This window comes from Mycotypha africana (assembly GCF_025528875.1).
Source record: "Mycotypha africana strain NRRL 2978 chromosome Unknown BDF20scaffold_1, whole genome shotgun sequence".
Taxonomy (NCBI): domain Eukaryota; kingdom Fungi; phylum Mucoromycota; class Mucoromycetes; order Mucorales; family Mycotyphaceae; genus Mycotypha; species Mycotypha africana.
Genome location: NW_026515725.1, coordinates 2,381,550 through 2,398,627, shown reverse-complemented (window position 1 = coordinate 2,398,627; position 17,078 = coordinate 2,381,550). Strand labels below are relative to the sequence as shown.

Sequence of the window (17,078 nt, the reverse complement as noted above, 5' to 3'; positions counted from 1 at the left end):
ACATTATGACTGTATCCTTCCAGCAAGATTTTCCTATCAGTTTCGCCGAGGAAATGGCTACGAAAACTGACAGCGCTCCCAACAAGTTCTATGTTGAATGGTTTGACAACTCGAATGAGTTCCCTACATTGACCTCTTCTGGTTCTAACCATCTTGGCAAGATGACTGTTCCTTCCAAAGTGGGTACATGGGAGCTTTTGCAGAAAACTGACCTCAAGATTGACGATCATCAGCAAGAACAAGGTCCTCAGCAACTCTATTCTCAAATGGTTGAAAAAAATGCGACAGAGTTGCAGCCTTCTTTTCGAACTGTACAGTCACTTCACTCAAATCCGAAGCAAAAGAAAAAGTCCCAGCAAGATAATGATGTAGTCGTTGAAGAAGACCCATCACTCAATGTTGATTTATATGATATCCACAAGTCCCAATCAAGGAGAGCGAATAGACCGAAGCATATGAAGGCGGGTAGAAAAGTCGATGTTCATATCGAGGGCACCTTGAGATTGGCTACTTCGCGCCATGGCAAGACGCATTTTATTTGGATTCCTAATGATAACAACTCAACATTAATAGGCCAACCAGATAGTATCCAGCTTCAAGACAATGCTCAAGCTCTTCTTGCTTTCTCAGCGAAAAGCTTCGCACCTTCTTCTCCAGCCCACAAGAAACAGAAGGATGTGAACCATGCTGCGGCCTGTTACAAGTATTCACCGTTGCTTGATAATAGTGATTATTCTGTACTTTCTACCAAAATCAAGTGTTAAATCATTTACTTTTAATGTATACTACCAATCAATTTACACATTTATACAAGCATTCGTTGTTCCAGATGATACCTTTTAGCATGCATTTCCTTAATGAAAAACTCAAAATAAAACTATAAAGTCATTCAATATTTTACTCGTAATTACCTCAGTATTTCTTTTGAATGTCATGTTGTGTTTTGTTTTTTTTGCACAATTCTAATCTTTGTCGTGCTAGGGGTCTCAGATATCACAGGTTTTTTATAAATGATAAAAAGTCATAGACATTGCACACCATTCTCTACAAGGTGGTTTACATTCATTCTTTCTTTTATTACTTTACAAAGTGCACTCATGAACGCAATGAACTCATCAGCGAATAATGAGGTATTAGAACAATCGAGTTGATGCTATAGGGTTTTGTGATATGTGTTTTTCGAGGTTCGACCTCTATGAAATAAAGTGTGGTAAAATATGACGCTGCCAAAAAATAGTAAAGCGTTTTTACTCTTAGATAGAAGTAATACAACTGCCGAAGAAACGTCGGATCAATTCACGTCCGTAGGGTATGTAGCTTGCCGAATACCATATCAATGCACCAAATTGTACAATGACCAAAACCAACGATAGAGGAAAATTATGTAGCCAGATGGACAATGCCAATGTCAGAATCAATAGAATAATGTAGACGACTGTAGCCCAGAACCGCACGGGTGCAAACATCGTTTTGAATTGTTTTGTGATACCGATAATAAATGTTAAACTGAAGAGAGAGATAATGTTGCCACAGCTGTAAAGGATGGCAAATGGAGCTACGTTACCAGTGATCAAGATGATTGAAGAGATAATAGACAGTATAGCGCCTGCGACAAAACAGCAACCGAAGGCAAGCATACGTTGAGATCGGCTGAGACCACAGAATTTCCAGCTGCCATCATCAGCCAAACCTTGATCGCTGAAATCGCCTGAAAAGAAACCGAACTTCATACTATGTTATAGTGTACTGTTTAGTCTGTTAGTCTATAACTGTCTTTTTTGCTGCGTTCGACAGAAAGAGTTGTAATCGAAAGTGAGAGCTGTCAGTGAAAACAGAAAGAAGGATAAAATGGAACTCATATCTTCTTTTCTAAATTTATTCAGAAGTGACCTGAATGTAAAAAAAAAAAAAAAAAAAAAAAAAAAAGAACAATGACTCTCTTTATTCGCGCTCTCATGCAAAACAATGACCTTTGCTTCTTTTTGATATGGAGACAATAAAATCGTAAAAACATCCTACTTTAAACAGAACTAGATCTTTTGACATATCGCTCGTTTGGTTAAAAAAAAGCCCATAGCGCTTCCTCTTATCAGCAAATTGACACTGATAATTGTTTCAAAGACATAATACTTTTCTTCTTTCTTTTTTGTAACGTCAAACACACACACACATGCAAAAAGTAGAGCTAAGTTGTGCCTAAAGGAACAAAAGGGTCAATAATTTGATGCAGCAATTTCAAACAATGTTTATTGGTGTGCACAAAAAAAAAAAAAAAATACATTCCTGCCATACAAAAGGAGCAAACAATGATAATGAGAGCCCTTTTAAGATGAAGTAAAACATTTACAAAAATTACTGAATAAAGAATAGTATTATTACAGAAAAATTACGTTAAAAAGATTAAATATTACAATGATGATTTACAATAAGAAAAAGGGAAAATACACGCTTAAACAAAAGTAGCACTTCGTTGGGAATCAATACTTAAAGCATCTTGCTTCTTCTTACGAGCAAAGAGCTTTTTGATGCTACCCCAACCACGTAAAATCTGGTATAACAAAATAGCAACATAGGTAGGCAAGCCAATACCATCCAATTGGAAATTACCCCACTGTAAAGTATTCTGCATAGCAGCACCTATAACGACCGGAATACCTGCCACCAGCATGTTTCTGGAATCCTTGAAATCTACTTCATTTTCAACCCAAATTCTTGCTCCAGAGACAGTAATGAGACCGAACAAAACGATCGACAAACCACCAAAAACGCCTTGAGGAATTGTGTGTATGGCTGCCCCAAACTTTTGAATAAATCCCAAAATGATAGCAATGATGGCAGCCACCAAGAAGATCAGAGTGGAGAAGATTTGAGTGACAGCCATCACACCAATGTTTTCAGAGTAGGTGGTGGTACCAGGTCCACCTCCTGCGGCAGAAACAATCGAAGCGACTGCATCACCCAAGACTGCTCTTGCTAGATACTTATCTAAAGGTTGCTGCGCCATTGCACCTACTGCCTTGATATGACCCAAATTCTCTGCCAACAACACCACACAAACAGGAACAATGATACTGATAGCTTGACCTTCGAATTTAGGCTTGACAAAAGTGGGAGCAGCGAACCAAGAGGCATTGTACACTTCAGTGTAATCGATGGCTGGACCATGACCCGAATAACCAACACCGAAGTAGATCAAATACCCGATGACCATGCCTACTAAGATAGGGATACGTTTCAACATACCAGGAGCGTAAATACTGACAAGGGCGATCAACATAATGGTAGTGAACGCCATCCAACCGTCAAAGGAGGTTCGGGTAGCATTTTGAAAGGCAGAAGTAGACAAGTGAATACCGATCGTCATAACAACACTGCCTGTTACGACAGGAGGCATCACATATTCAATCCATGCATGACCTGCGAAAAAAATAATAATACCAATGGCACCGTAGACAAGTCCGCACACCAGCACACCACCCGCTGCCACATCGGTACGAGGATTAAAACCAGCACCAGGTGTGTAGGAATAGCCTGTAGCGGAAACAACCACACCAATGAAACCAAAGGATGACCCCACATAAGACGGAACTCTGCCACCCGTAAAGATATAGAAAATGATGGTACCAACGCCAGAGAAAAATAAAGCAGTATTGGTGTCAAAGCCCATCAAAAGGGGAGCAAGTACAGTGGACCCAAACATAGCCAAAACATGCTGAATACCCATCAGGGCACATTGGAATACAGGCGGCCTTTCATCAATATAGATAACACCTGTTTACGGAAAGGAAAATGAAAAGGATGAGATAACGATGTTGAATGAAAGCCCGCAAACAAATAGGGTTTCCTTCTGCCACATTGCACTCAGAAAGATAAAGGGAAAATTTTTTCATTTTTGGGAATTTTTTGATCCAGAGCGATGATGCCCGGTCCTCCCGTCCGCTACCACCACCGCTACCACCACCCTCCTTTAAATTGATATAGACGATATATACCTGATCGCTTCAATTTGTACTTGGGGAAGTAATTTAAGAAGGTCTCCTTAGAGAATAGCTTGTGACTGGTAGCCAAATCTCGTCTACTTGACGATTCCGAAGTATAGGTTTCAAGCAAAGTAGGGTCAAAAGCATTGGGTATGTGCTTTTCCTCGTAAGGAGTAGTTGAATTGGTGATAGCAGGATTCATTTTTCGTTTGTCTTTGGTATTGAATTAATAAAGAGTTCTTTTTCTGTTTTAATTGTGTAAAAAAAACCAAAAAGAATCCTGCTGCTTGTACCAAACTATGCAGGAAAGAAAAAGAAAAAAGAGAAAAAAGAAGAGAAAAGGAGAAAGAGAAAACGGAAAAGAGACAGGGCCAATACTAAACTAGGCTTTATAGGAATAAAATGGGCTCTCATTCGAAAATGTACAATTTTGGTGAAAACCCGACGAACCTCTTTCAGTTTGTTGAGCCAATGATAAAGATTGCAAGAAAATTTTTCGTGCAAAAAAAAAAAAACCAATGGATGTTGCTCAAATGCACCCAATGATATTGCACCTGTTCTTAAATGGGGAGAAAGGAAAAGATATTTATTTCATATTTGATCGTGTAAAGAGAGACTGTGCAAATTTAGGAGAAAGCACACCAGGGAAAAAAGGTTCAAAGTTTTCGGAAAGAAGGAATGACTGCCAAATGTTCTTTATAAGGCATCAGACTGTTGTTGAATCTGGTTTTGCTGTTGTTGCTGGAAGCCTCTCCTGTTATTGTTGTAACCGTAGCTATTGTTATTATTACGGTTGTTATATTGACGGTTGTATCCACCACGGTTGTTATTAGGGCGATATCCACCGCGGTTGTTAGTTCTATTATAATTATTATGACGATATCTTGAATTGTCCACTGTAGCTTGACCAAATGTTTCCATGTTCAATTTGCGTTCTTCGTGATAACGGCTGCGACGTTGAGGTATGGCTCCTTCTTGTTCCTGCTGTTGTTGCTGTTGTTGCTCACTACGCTCCTTGGATTCACAAGAAATATTATCAAAGAAGCTGGAAGATTTATCGTAAAAATCATCAGGCTTGGGAATCTCAATGTCGCCCTCTTTGTCGTCGTGTTCCGGTTGATCCTCGGAAGTAGCTGCCTGAGCCTCATTCGTTTCACCCACGTCACCAAGGATATCCTTTTTGATCACTTCATTTTTATCAAACTTAGCATTAGCAGCTTCAAAATCAAATTCTGAGTTAGGGATGACCAATTCGGTCTTCTTCATTTGATTATTGTTATTGTTGTAACGTCTATGGTAATTGTTATTACGTTGATTCTGTTGGTTACTGTTATTGTTGTAATATTGGTTAAATTGTTGGCGTCGGTTTTGATGCTGTCTGTGCTGCTGTTGTTGGTATTGTTGGTCCTCGTCACTAGTTGCCAAAGATGTCTTTTCACCCTTAGAAACCACATTGTTGGCATTGTCATTCGACAAAGCGTTGTTATTCAACAATTCATTTGACACAACAAAGTCGTCGTTGGAACCCATTTCGCTCACTTTCTTTGCCAACCGCTCAATTGCTGCTTCATTAATACTGTTCGGTTGTAAAGCATCAGAAGCTTCCAATTCAGCCTTCAACTCATCCAAAGGATCCTTTTCCGCTACTGCAGCATTATCTTTATCACCACCAGCAGAAATCTTTGCTTCCGGCATCTTGTTGTTGTCATTGCTGCCCAAGTTATCAAAAGAGGATTGTTGCTGTTCCATACCAAAACCTGTTGTGGGGGGTTGCCAGTAATTTTGGTTGTTCAAACCTGCATTACCCACTGGTGTCGTAGTAGCTGCTGCTGCTGGTTGAGAACCAGGCAGGCCGGTGGCTGAGGGAGGTTGTTGTTGCGATGGAGGTTGGGGTGGTTGCATGTACATAGGAGGGTTGTTCATGTAAGGATTCATAGGTGGATATCCACTCATACTCTACAATGCAATCCATAACGAGACGATGAACAACAATTGTACAACATACAGAATAGGGTTAAGATAGCAGCCAACTTACCATTATCGCAGGATCTTGAGGTAAAGTAGGAGGCTGAGCAGGTGGAGGTGGTGGGGGTTCAAATACTTGAAGATCCTTGATATCCTTTCCACGGAACACAACATAATCGAAAACATTATCAGAAGGAAGAATTTCCTCTTCTGGTTTACCACGACGACCTTCTGTACCATAAGAGCGTACTAGAGGTTATAGAAAAAACGTAAAATACAACTTATGTCAGTCTGCTAATGACCACTAACGCACGCGTTGATATATTCAAATTCATGAATCTCTCGGAAATGGCAATGAATTACCTTGCTTTAAACCAACGGTAGAGTCCTGTGCATTGATACTATGTAGAATACCAACATAACGAATATCACTCAAGCTGATGAGCTGTTTAAAGGCGAAAGTAAATAGAAACGTTAGTAATTGTTTCCTTGAAGTTCCTGGATCAATGTGACGTGCGCAGCCTGTCTGATTCTTTCAACAGCTGTGGTTGTTCGAGGCTTACCGAAATTTTGGAGCCTATATAGTTTTCTCCTGCCATAGTTGTAACTTGTTAAAATGCTGTCTTTTCAACAAAAAACGATTGACGATGGCTGATTCCAAACGAGAAAAGAAGGGAGGGAAAAAATTAAAAAACTTATTTTCCGAGTTTGCTTTTGCTGTGTGCGTGCGCCTATTTTTCTGCCTCCTTCCACGTCACCCAGAGAAAAAAAACCCTCGCTTACATAAGCAATAGAAATGCATGATACTCGATTTATGCGCACTCACGTCCTATGTTCCTCTATCAATGCAGTCTTTTGCATGCTTCGCATTCTTTAAAGACGTTTGAATCTCGCACAGATATTTTCTGATAAATTTGGTTGTTTTATTAGAAATATTACAATTTTGAGTAAGTACGTATATGCTAAACGAGTGTTTCCTTTTGAAGAATAGAGCGTGCCAGAATGATAACCTTTTTACTGCAGCAACATTATGATATAATTATTACACTGATTTGAAAAAAGGGCCAAATAATATATAATGCAAGCTCTATGGTAGTATGACAATTTTCTTTTTTTTTTTTTTTTTTACTTGCGATTCTATATTGGATTTTTAAAAATATGTCACCTCTTCAAGTTATAAGTGCTTCATTTTTGTCCCCAGAGTCCAAAAATCTCCAAAAGGCGCTCGACATTTTAGGGTAAGCAAATAATATCGTCGCTAACGATGAATTATGGAATACTTACTGACAAGAATTTCTTTCTATTCAGCTATAACTGCCACGACATTAATCATCTGCATCAACATCCAGAAAATTGTGAAGCTTTCTATAAAGTTCATACGAATAGAGAGGAAGCTGACTGGGACAATTTATATGACGGATTCGATGCTGCTGTAGACTGGCCTGCCTCTTACTTTTACAAAGAATTACTTTTTCGTTATCCTACCACAGCCAAAGTCATTATCATTGAGAAAGAGCCAGATGAATGGTATGAATCTGTCAAGGACATTTTACCCAGGATCAAGGAAAAAATTCAACAACATAACAACGCATCTTCCGTGAGCAATGATCATAAAAATACCTTTCATCAATTAATGAAGGCAGTTATTTTGAATGGCTATTTCAATGATCAAAAGGAAGCAGGAGACAATAGAAGTGAAGAAGAAAGGATAAAACAGGTGTATCAAGATCACTTAGTCGAACTAAAGAAGGTTATACCTGTTGAACATTTACATATCATGAGAACAGATGACGGCTGGGAGGAGTTATGTAAATTTCTAGGCAAAGAAATTCCTGATATACCTTATCCAAATACTTTCACCAAAACAGATGATTTTTTAGCTAAACTTGATTTATTGACAAAGTAGTTATTATGTCATGTCTTGACTAAAATAAACGCATTTTAAATCTGTCATACATGAATGTGGATTACCTTAAGGTTTACAGCAATATTTCAGCCTTCCCCCGAGAGAGAGAAATATGACAGAAGTGATAACAACTTTGATTTTATTATATATTTACAATTTTTTAGCATTGATAGTGATAATTACGAATTAATCTCCATGTTCCACTAAAATCTCTTGAAGTCCATTTTTAACGGTTTCGTAAATCATATATGCTTTTTGTTCATATGGAAGGTCAAGCTCCTCATCTTGGGACACTACCCATTCTTTGGTCCATTCGGGGCGGTTCTCATCCATATTATAGTTTATTTCCTGTAGAGCCTGTATGAAACGACGGAGATCTACAATAACTTTGTTATAGCATGCGTACATTTCCTCCAAGGAATCTTTAACTTCAATATCTGCACTGAAATCAATTATCCGCTCCTCTTCTGTTACATCAATCGTATCAGATTCTTTAGGCGCAAGGTCAAAAATCCGAATATTGTTCAAAGTACAGAGAAGCCATTCAAATCGCTGGTCAATCATTGAGTATACATAATCTTCATCATCATCCTCAGTGTCAGAGATAATTACATTGTCCATCCTTCGTCGCTGATACTCGGACAATGTTATAGATAACTGTTTTCTGAAGGAACAAAAGTCATCCACCTTTGATTCAAAATCCCTTGCCCATTGCTTGATGTTATCGTAAAACTCATCTTTTACTTTTTGATTGCTTTGTCTATCCAACGATAGGAGCGAGATAGCTGTGTCTTGTGCGCTGCATATGAATTTATCTGCGAGTTCTTCTGCTTCGGAGAATATTTTATCAGAGGTAAGGAACTCCATCTTTGGTTTTCTAATGCCACTCTACAATCAAGAAAGGAGAAATGTTTGAAAGCGAGAAAACCAAAGAAGGGCTCAAGTAGACTAAAAGATAATCTATAATATATCAACGATATTACGAAAAGCGATTAATATCTGTTTTGGTGGAATATTTCAAACTTGTTTGCCGCGCGAGATGTTGGTAACATTATTTGAAACTTAGATAGATCAAGAAAGATTGTCTTTACATGATGAATGGTATATCTTAATTTAGATTGTAGGGAGAACAGATATTTCACATAGTTGAAACTGGGGTATGCTTTATTAATAGTTACAAAAAATTCAATGAAATACGAAAAGAGATATGAGCTTATAAATTAATCAACGATAAAGCTTCGAATTTTGCCTTGTCGCATTTTGGAATGATCGCTGTTAGTTATTGATTTTGTTACTTTAGAGGAATATAGATCATATACACTTAAAAGAGCAATCTTTGCGCGGTCCATTTTTTTGATATGAGCACGAGTAGGATAACGAGACTTTTGTTCTTTGAGAGCAGTTCCAATAGCAGCATACACATTACAGGCAGCACGAACCCCCCCTTTACAATTATTTGGTAATTTGACAATACCTCTGCTGGCCTGTACTTTCAATTTGCTTGCTTTGTCTACTAAATTATGACATAGCTCCAATAAACGTTTCTCACTCAACTTACGAGCCTTCCCGACTTGAATGAGGTTCAATTCATCCTTGCTTAGCCAGTCAGTTGGCAGGTAACAGCGGCCTAATTCTTGACTATCTGTCACTATATCACGCGCAATATTTGTGTATTGAAGCACCAAGCCCATATCACGAGCACGTTCCAAAGTCCACTTGAACTCCTTGTTATCTATTTTTTGATCAGAATGCCAAAGAATAATACGCGTGCACATTTCACCAACAGTGCTCGCTACACAGGCAGAATAACGACGCAAATCTTCTTCAGTTGTCACTGGGCGACGACTCAAATCCCAATCATAACCTTCCAACAGTTCTTCAATAGCATCCGTTTCCAACATATGACGAAGACGCGTAAATGATTTGAAGGCAGAAATGCAACTAGGAGGTAATTGAGCACAATAAGTTTCCCAATCAATAGCGCTTGCATCGTTGGTCTTCTGACTGAAGAGATCTTTGACAAACTGTTTAGTCACTTTCAATTGCTGTTCACGATCTTCGACAGGAACATCTTCGTTATCGCATAGGTCATCCGTAGCGCGACAGAAACCATAAAGGATGCCCAGATCTTGACGGATATGACAAGGGAAAACAGCAGAAGCAGTATAGAAGGATTTAGAGGCATCACGAAGAATATTCCAACTGACGGCTAAGTCTTGAGTAGCACCACTGTTGAGCATTTGGTCCAGAAGGCAGAACGCTTTTGTCATTTCTGATATTTGTTGGAAAAAGGCTTTGGAAGTTCTTTTTTCTGATACTTGATCCCGATGCTGATGTTGATAACGATCCACTTTGTAAAGGTGGATGATGGCTTGAGTACGATCAATAGCACAAGTAGCAAAAACAAGAACAGTATTGATGAGAAGGAAGAACATGAATTCTTCAACTGGCAAGTGGGGAAGAACCATCTTTCCAGTACTTGTACGCAATGAAATGTCCCAAGTTCCAGCCCCAATAGCAACAGTATCGACCCAACATAAAAAGACAGTAGGAACAATGATGGAAGTAAGTACAGCTATAGGTCTTCTTAACATGTATTCACCAGCACCAAACCAAAGTAAAGCAAGGACAGGGCAAGCATACCATAAGATGCATGAACCATAGAAGAGCGATTTACCAGGTACAGCCGTAATCTAATGGATGGGGGTAATAAAAACTCTACTAGTTACTATCACTGCTCTCAATGGCACGATATAAAAATGCGCTAACTATCTTACCCAAGCTTTATAGGAAATAGCCAACAGACCAGCAATTGGAATTAAACGAATCATTAAACTTTGAATAAGAGGTGTATCTGGCTTGATGAAAAAGCTGTGCAAATGCCATCGCATAACGAGATTGGTGAAAGCTACTGTCATTAAGGTCATGATGATAAAAAACATGTACTCCTCTAGAGGTACATATCCTATAACAGCTGTGACGCATGATGGGCAATACGACCACGCACGATGATAGACAATGTAGTTGTCCCAAAGAGAAGCAGTAGAGAAAGCCACTAACGTCAGGAACTTATATTTGAGATTGTCTTCGGTTGAATGGAACGGCTTCAGTAGCCATAGTAATAACCCCAGAACTGGTAGGGTATAGTAAAGGTGTACTTCCATGTATGTAAGCATCTTTTAATCTAAGATATCTTTTTGTGTTCTATGCTGTGATTGAAAGTAAGATAGAGATGTATAAGAGATATTAAGAATATGATAGAAAGATGATGATGATAAAACGGAAGATAACTAAAATCGTTGATTTTATTTATATTTTACGAAAACGACCACTTCACTCTTGCAGACTTCCTATGTACAGAAAACTATCCCATAGAAACGCCATTAAAAATGAATAATGAAAGTGAGCTTTCTTCTACCTTTCCTTTCACGACTGAGCAAAAGGTTTAGATTCATTTTAGAGTTTCCAAAAAAGCCTAATTTTCTAACAAGACCTATTTTAATTTCTTTGTTCTTCTTATACCGCTAGGAGCAAAAAATTAGCAAGGAAACCTTTTTAAGTTGATCTGTGCCTTTTCTATGTTACACCTTGATGGCCAGATCAGATAGAACAAAGAAATTTGCATAAAACCTGTAACAACAAAGAAATGAAAATAAGTCCGGAAGCTAGTGGAGCTAACTATCTCCTTAGAGCTTGCTCCTTCTTCATTTTTCCCTTCAAAATCGTGATGGGCGCTTTAGATTTTCTCGGTGTTTCGATTTGCTGGAAAATCGACCTTTACACTATTCTTTGCAACACCTCCTGAAAACACATTATGATGCTGCTTTTTTCGAACGTTTTGACAGTAACACATAGTATGTGTCCGACTTTTTTTGACAATTCAATTATAAGCTTTATTTCAGTAATTAGGAGTATATAAATCCATTAAGCAATGCGTATTCTGCTATTCTTCCATTTCTTATATCTCTCTATCATCTCTTTTTCACATTCCCAACTTGCTCAATAACTCTCATAAAAACAATGCCTAACAGCGATCGTCAACAAAAGCATATTATCGTTATTGGCGCTGGAGCCGGCGGAACAGCTACTGCTGCTCGTCTTGCGCGAGAAGGTTTTAAAGTCACTGTGGTAGAAAAAAACGATTTTGGTGGTGGACGATGTTCTCTCATTCATCATAATGGGCACCGTTTTGATCAAGGTCCTTCTCTTTACTTAATGCCTAAACTATTTGAAGACACATTTGCCGATTTAGACGAACGTGTTGAAGATCATATTGAACTACTGAGATGTGAAAACAACTATAAGGTGCATTTTGATGATGGCGACTCTATCCACCTCTCGTCTGATTTAACTCGTATGAAAGATGAATTGGATCGTGTAGAAGGCCCTCTAGGGTTTGGCCGGTTTTTAGATTTCTTAAAAGAAACGCATATACACTATGAAAACGGTACTATGATTGCTATTAAACGCAACTTTGAATCAATTTGGGATATGATTCGTATCAAATATGCTCCAGAAATCTTCAAACTGCACTTATTCAACAAAATTTATGACCGCGCTTCTCAATACTTCCAAACAAAGAAAATGCGTATGGCATTTACTTTCCAAACAATGTATATGGGGTAGGTTCGATTCAAAGAAGGGGACAAAAGTGCAATAGGTGTTAATCTGTTTCCATGTATATTTATTCCAATATTTACAACTTTAATATTTAACACTTAATCAACCTTTTTTGTTTCAAATTACAGTATGTCTCCTTATGATGCACCTGCTGTTTATAGTCTACTACAGTATACAGAATTTGCCGAAGGCATTTGGTATCCTCGTGGTGGCTTTAATATGGTAGTTCAGAAATTAGAAGCTATTGCCACGAAGAAATATGGGGCTAAATTTATCTACAACGCACCTGTCGCTAAAATAAACACTGACGATTCAAGTAAAAAAGTAACTGGTATTACATTAGAAAATGGTGACGTGATCCATGCCGATGCTGTTGTCTGTAATGCTGATCTCGTGTATGCTTATCACAAACTGCTTCCACCTTGCTCTTGGACAAAGAATACTTTAGCTGCCAAGAAGTTGACTTCTTCATCGATCTCTTTCTACTGGTCCCTTTCCGAAAAAGTCGACAAGTTAGATGTCCATAATATTTTTCTTGCCGAAGCTTACAAAGAGAGTTTCGATGAAATCTTCAAAGATTACAGCCTTCCTTCTGAACCTTCTTTCTATGTCAATGTACCTTCGCGTATTGATCCTTCTGCCGCTCCACCAAATAAGGACTCTGTTATTGTTTTGGTTCCTATTGGCCACATGAGGAATAAGACTGGTGATGTACATGATGAAAATTATCCGGAGCTTGTGAAACGCGCTCGTCAAATGGTTTTGGAAGTCATTCAACGTCGACTTGGTATGAGCAACTTTGCTGATTTAATCGAAAATGAAATTGTTAACGATCCCAGTATATGGCAAAAGAAGTTCAATTTATGGAGAGGCTCTATTCTTGGTTTATCTCATGATGTTATGCAAGTTCTTTGGTTCCGCCCCAGCACAAAGGATTCCACCGGTAGATATGATAACCTGTACTTTGTTGGAGCTAGTACCCATCCAGGAACTGGTGTACCTATTGTCCTCGCTGGCAGTAAGCTTACGAATGATCAAGTATGTAAGGGTTTTGGCAAGAAACCTTTACCTCGAAAGATCGAAGATGATCGTAAAGTTTACGCACCCGAATTTGCTAAGACAACTGATCAAATCGAATGGGCTCAATACTGTGTTGGTATATTTATTGTTATGTTTTTGTTCTTTTTCCTATTTCCTCAGAATGAAGCAACCGGATTGACACCTGCATCTTTCATAAACAACCTACTTCCTCGCGTTTTCCAAGTACAAAAGGAAGAGGCCTAAGCAAGCGCAATATTTAAACATATTCTTTTTTATATCTCTAACAGCTCCATTATAGTCATATAATATCGTCATCACTGCACATATACAGTTCACCGTAATTTTAGCAATAAAAAATTAAATTTCATGAGCAATGTATATCTTATTTTTGCTTAGTTTACTGATACAGCTAAGCTTACCTTCCTATAAATTTATGTAATCCTATCGCTCTGGTAGATGCTAGATTAAAAAGTCAGTTGCTGATCAATAAATATGTGACATCTACCGCCTTAAAAGTGCAGCAAGTCAATACTTGGACAATGGATCACATGCCTTTAATCTAACTTTTAAAATACGATATATTCCTGCGTAACAAAATGATTTTGGCGGGCTTTCTTCCCTTTGGAATTTTTGAATTTAGACTTCAAGCATCAGGAAACTCTTCACTTCGCCTAGAATCACTTACACTAATTAAAGGAGATGAGCAGCTGCGAAGATGATAGTAAAATTAGCAGACCCAGAAGCATACTAAAATATAAGCCAGAAGTAAATAGCATATACTATACCTCAACAGGGGTAACAGCGACGTTGCCAGATTCTTCAAGACCACAGACACATTCGTGGTTAACCCGATTACAGAAAAAGATAAACCCCAATTCTTTTGGACGTAACGATGACAATGAAAGAGACAGCAATAGCAGTAGCCCATCATTAATACCGAAGCAAAAACTGAAAAGAGTATCATTTTCAGTCAGTCAGCTTGTGACCGAACATACCTTTTCTTCAACTGATTATAATGATATACCAGCAACAATAGATACAGATATTGAAGAAGATAAAGATAACGTCGAAAAAGATGATACTAATAGAAATACCATCATTGCCCCTGGTAACAAGAAGAAGAAACATATGCCAGTATCCAGCAAAACAAAAGCGAAAGGCACCCAAGTGTTAAAAGCAACTGAATTAGCAACCTACTACGAACAAGCTTGCATACAGCAAGAGGAAAGTTGCATTGATCGGTTTCGCAACATTTTGAAAGCAAGCCGGTGAGTAATTAGCATTTTGTTTGATTTAAGTTCTTTCGTTTGATAGTCGATAAACCTTACAATCTCTGAAGAACAGAAGAGTTACCCATAATAGATTTGTCTAGACAACTAATTACACGAGGACAAACTGGACCAATATCTGATGTCTTATTATTGAACTTTGGATTGACATGTTTAAATCTATCCAGCTGTGGACTGAGTGCCGAGGTAATGAAGCTGAAAATTTTGAGAGTCATTAGTTATTCTTTGACTGATCCGGCAATTTAAAAGTCTTTACATAGTATATTATGTAGCTTATTAGTTAGTAATACTATTAAGAAATTGAACCTTTCGAAGAATAATTTCAAATCAAAAGGCTTGAAGTTTATTGCAATATTCATCAAGGAGGTATGATTTATTGTATGAATAATCAATCGAAAAGCTTTCGACTTAACTATGATAATAATTCAGTCAAAAACGATAGAAGATTTAGATCTTTCACAGTGTCCAATTGACAAGAGAGGGATGGAATATCTTGGACAGGGATTGAAACACGCCACTTCATTGTCAGTATTAGCTTTAAACATGTGCATTTTGAAATTACCGCAAGAAACGTATGCAGTCCTCTCAGAAGCAGTTTATAATGCCAAATCATTGCAATATCTTTCAGTACAGGATCATCATTTTGTATTTGTCCAATATAGCTGGATAGCCAATCTCATTGCCAATAAGGATAATTTCAAGGGTCTTAAAGAGTTGGATCTTTCAGGCAGTGTAATTGAAGCTATGATGGCTCCGTTTGCTTCAAAGTTACGGCATAATAAGGAATTACGAAGCTTAAAGTTGTCTCGCTGTAAAATCACATTCAAGGGTCTATCCGTCCTCTCTGAAGCAATAGCAGATAATGCTTGTTTAGAAGAACTTGACTTATCAAAGAATCCACTAGGTGAAGGAACAGATGAAGGTGTAAAGTCACTCATACGAGAAATCGCGACGGTTAAAATAGATTGATTGATGAAATTGATGTTGTTCTCCTTTTATCCTTAGTTATTGGCTTTAAAGACGGCCTTAGCGCAAAACAGATCTCTACAGGATTTAAACTTATCAGAAACTAATTTGGATTCTACTTCGGCCATTGCACTTGCTGAAGCATTGCCCGAAAACACAACGCTGTCTAGACTCGATTTATCAAAAAATCCCATTGAGATGGCGGGTATTTTAGCTTTGTCCATATCAATCAAATTGAATCATAGTTTGACCTTTCTTGATATCAATATTCCGGTAAGACTCGATCGGTATCCTTTTTTTCGGTTTTTAGCATCTCACACTTTCGATTATTGTAGCCTTTAGATGAGGATCTGGCAAATTTGCAGAACGATATAGTGGCAGTCTGCACCACAAACATACTTAAGAAAGTAGAAGCACAAAATCGGCTTGAAAAGCAGGCATATGCAGACGTTGAAGCGTCGACAGCAGGACGTGAACCCATACGAAGGGTAGATGGATTTGCAGAATCGAATACTACAATTTCAACTTCTTCATCATTGTCATCGTCATCTACATCGACAACAGCTTCTGCTTTGAATAATACACCTGTAAACCATGTACTACAAAAATTGCATACCTCCTCCTCATTAACGAAAGCGCCGCATACAAACAAAATCGTCACTGCACCAGCAGCAGTAGCAGCAGCAGCAGCACCTACATCACAACATGAACGGCAACCCGATGCCATCGATACCGATGACTCTTCTATCACTGTTAATACAATCACAATTACAAATGTCGCATCAGCCAGTTCGTCTAATAATAATAATAAATCTTCTACTTTTATCGTTTCTGCATAATTATTATTTGTATTCATTAATTCTGCTCATTATAATAAATAATACCTTTTGATACGGCAAACCGTCTCTGGTAGCACTTGCAGATAATTGATCTCTGCTTTTCCCAAGTTGGCCTTGAACGGAAATAATAGAGATTGGTGACCACTCTACCATCATCTGTTTATGTATGCCTGTTGATGAGCTGTATATAAAAATACATTACAATTGCATACCAACATACAATAATTGACATCAACAACCGGAAGGAGACTGAAAGTTAGTGAACAAAGGATACAGATATTTTATAAAGAACTCTTTATCATAATAGTTTCCCTGTTAAGCTTAAAAACAGTGATCTGGATGAGGCAATTACGACGCATCACTTATACTTATTGCTATGTAAATAGCTCGATGAATCTGAGATTATTGAAATTACGAATATTTTTTTTCTTTCAATTCAGATGCTCAGATTGATCTTTGTATAATAAATGTA

The 17,078-nt window shown here is 38.0% G+C and overlaps 8 protein-coding genes across 8 annotated transcripts; 4 read left to right on the top strand and 4 right to left on the bottom strand.

Annotated features, from left to right (window-relative positions):
- Positions 1–5: 5 nt before the first annotated feature.
- BDF20DRAFT_909408 (uncharacterized protein) lies at positions 6–764 on the top strand (the record flags this gene model as incomplete). The annotated part of the gene is made up of 1 exon (XM_053083582.1): positions 6–764. The coding sequence occupies one exon, from the start codon at positions 6–8 to the stop codon at positions 762–764; it is 759 nt and encodes a 252-aa protein (XP_052940917.1).
- Positions 765–1,253: 489 nt separating this feature from the next.
- On the bottom strand, positions 1,254–1,730 carry BDF20DRAFT_811974 (Got1/Sft2-like family-domain-containing protein; the record flags this gene model as incomplete). Its single annotated transcript, XM_053076742.1, has 2 exons — positions 1,254–1,555; positions 1,661–1,730. The coding sequence occupies 2 exons, from the start codon at positions 1,728–1,730 to the stop codon at positions 1,254–1,256; spliced, it is 372 nt and encodes a 123-aa protein (XP_052940916.1).
- A 523-nt stretch (positions 1,731–2,253) lies between these two features.
- Positions 2,254–4,313, bottom strand: BDF20DRAFT_845721 (permease family-domain-containing protein). The gene is made up of 2 exons (XM_053079702.1): positions 3,993–4,313; positions 2,254–3,771 (listed from the first exon to the last, which is right to left on the bottom strand). Exons 1-2 carry the CDS (start codon positions 4,180–4,182, stop codon positions 2,450–2,452), a joined length of 1,512 nt encoding a protein of 503 aa, XP_052940915.1. The 5' UTR covers positions 4,183–4,313; the 3' UTR covers positions 2,254–2,449.
- A 363-nt stretch (positions 4,314–4,676) lies between these two features.
- Positions 4,677–6,544, bottom strand: BDF20DRAFT_909405 (Scd6-like Sm domain-containing protein; the record flags this gene model as incomplete). Its single annotated transcript, XM_053083581.1, has 4 exons — positions 4,677–5,936; positions 6,016–6,194; positions 6,309–6,390; positions 6,509–6,544. The coding sequence occupies 4 exons, from the start codon at positions 6,542–6,544 to the stop codon at positions 4,677–4,679; spliced, it is 1,557 nt and encodes a 518-aa protein (XP_052940914.1).
- Positions 6,545–7,049: 505 nt separating this feature from the next.
- BDF20DRAFT_845716 (uncharacterized protein) lies at positions 7,050–7,897 on the top strand. The gene is made up of 2 exons (XM_053079701.1): positions 7,050–7,183; positions 7,254–7,897. Exons 1-2 carry the CDS (start codon positions 7,104–7,106, stop codon positions 7,849–7,851), a joined length of 678 nt encoding a protein of 225 aa, XP_052940913.1. The 5' UTR covers positions 7,050–7,103; the 3' UTR covers positions 7,852–7,897.
- A 1,174-nt stretch (positions 7,898–9,071) lies between these two features.
- Positions 9,072–11,027, bottom strand: BDF20DRAFT_920592 (Lycopene beta-cyclase; the record flags this gene model as incomplete). The annotated part of the gene is made up of 3 exons (XM_053084660.1): positions 9,072–9,145; positions 9,173–10,544; positions 10,629–11,027. The coding sequence occupies 3 exons, from the start codon at positions 11,025–11,027 to the stop codon at positions 9,072–9,074; spliced, it is 1,845 nt and encodes a 614-aa protein (XP_052940912.1).
- Positions 11,028–11,871: 844 nt separating this feature from the next.
- Positions 11,872–13,755, top strand: BDF20DRAFT_909402 (phytoene dehydrogenase; the record flags this gene model as incomplete). Its single annotated transcript, XM_053083580.1, has 2 exons — positions 11,872–12,473; positions 12,600–13,755. 2 exons carry the CDS (start codon positions 11,872–11,874, stop codon positions 13,753–13,755), a joined length of 1,758 nt encoding a protein of 585 aa, XP_052940911.1.
- A 244-nt stretch (positions 13,756–13,999) lies between these two features.
- Positions 14,000–16,665, top strand: BDF20DRAFT_984278 (uncharacterized protein). The gene is made up of 6 exons (XM_053085172.1): positions 14,000–14,780; positions 14,852–14,987; positions 15,051–15,167; positions 15,231–15,755; positions 15,807–16,040; positions 16,103–16,665. Exons 1-6 carry the CDS (start codon positions 14,212–14,214, stop codon positions 16,604–16,606), a joined length of 2,085 nt encoding a protein of 694 aa, XP_052940910.1. The 5' UTR covers positions 14,000–14,211; the 3' UTR covers positions 16,607–16,665.
- The last annotated feature ends 413 nt before the right edge of the window (positions 16,666–17,078 follow it).

Excerpts from the sequence above, each read along its gene's own strand:
- BDF20DRAFT_845721 (XM_053079702.1), bottom strand. The coding sequence starts at position 4,182 with ATGAATCCTGCTATCACCAATTCAACTACTCCTTACGAGGAAAAGCAC. Across the intron at positions 3,772-3,992 it reads GTACAAATTGAAGCGATCAG|GTGTTATCTATATTGATGAA; the intron begins GTATATATCGTC and ends TTCCGTAAACAG.
- BDF20DRAFT_984278 (XM_053085172.1), top strand. The coding sequence starts at position 14,212 with ATGAGCAGCTGCGAAGATGATAGTAAAATTAGCAGACCCAGAAGCATA. Across the intron at positions 14,781-14,851 it reads AACATTTTGAAAGCAAGCCG|AACAGAAGAGTTACCCATAA; the intron begins GTGAGTAATTAG and ends CAATCTCTGAAG. Across the intron at positions 15,168-15,230 it reads TTGCAATATTCATCAAGGAG|TCAAAAACGATAGAAGATTT; the intron begins GTATGATTTATT and ends ATAATAATTCAG.
- BDF20DRAFT_845716 (XM_053079701.1), top strand. The coding sequence starts at position 7,104 with ATGTCACCTCTTCAAGTTATAAGTGCTTCATTTTTGTCCCCAGAGTCC. Across the intron at positions 7,184-7,253 it reads AAGGCGCTCGACATTTTAGG|CTATAACTGCCACGACATTA; the intron begins GTAAGCAAATAA and ends CTTTCTATTCAG.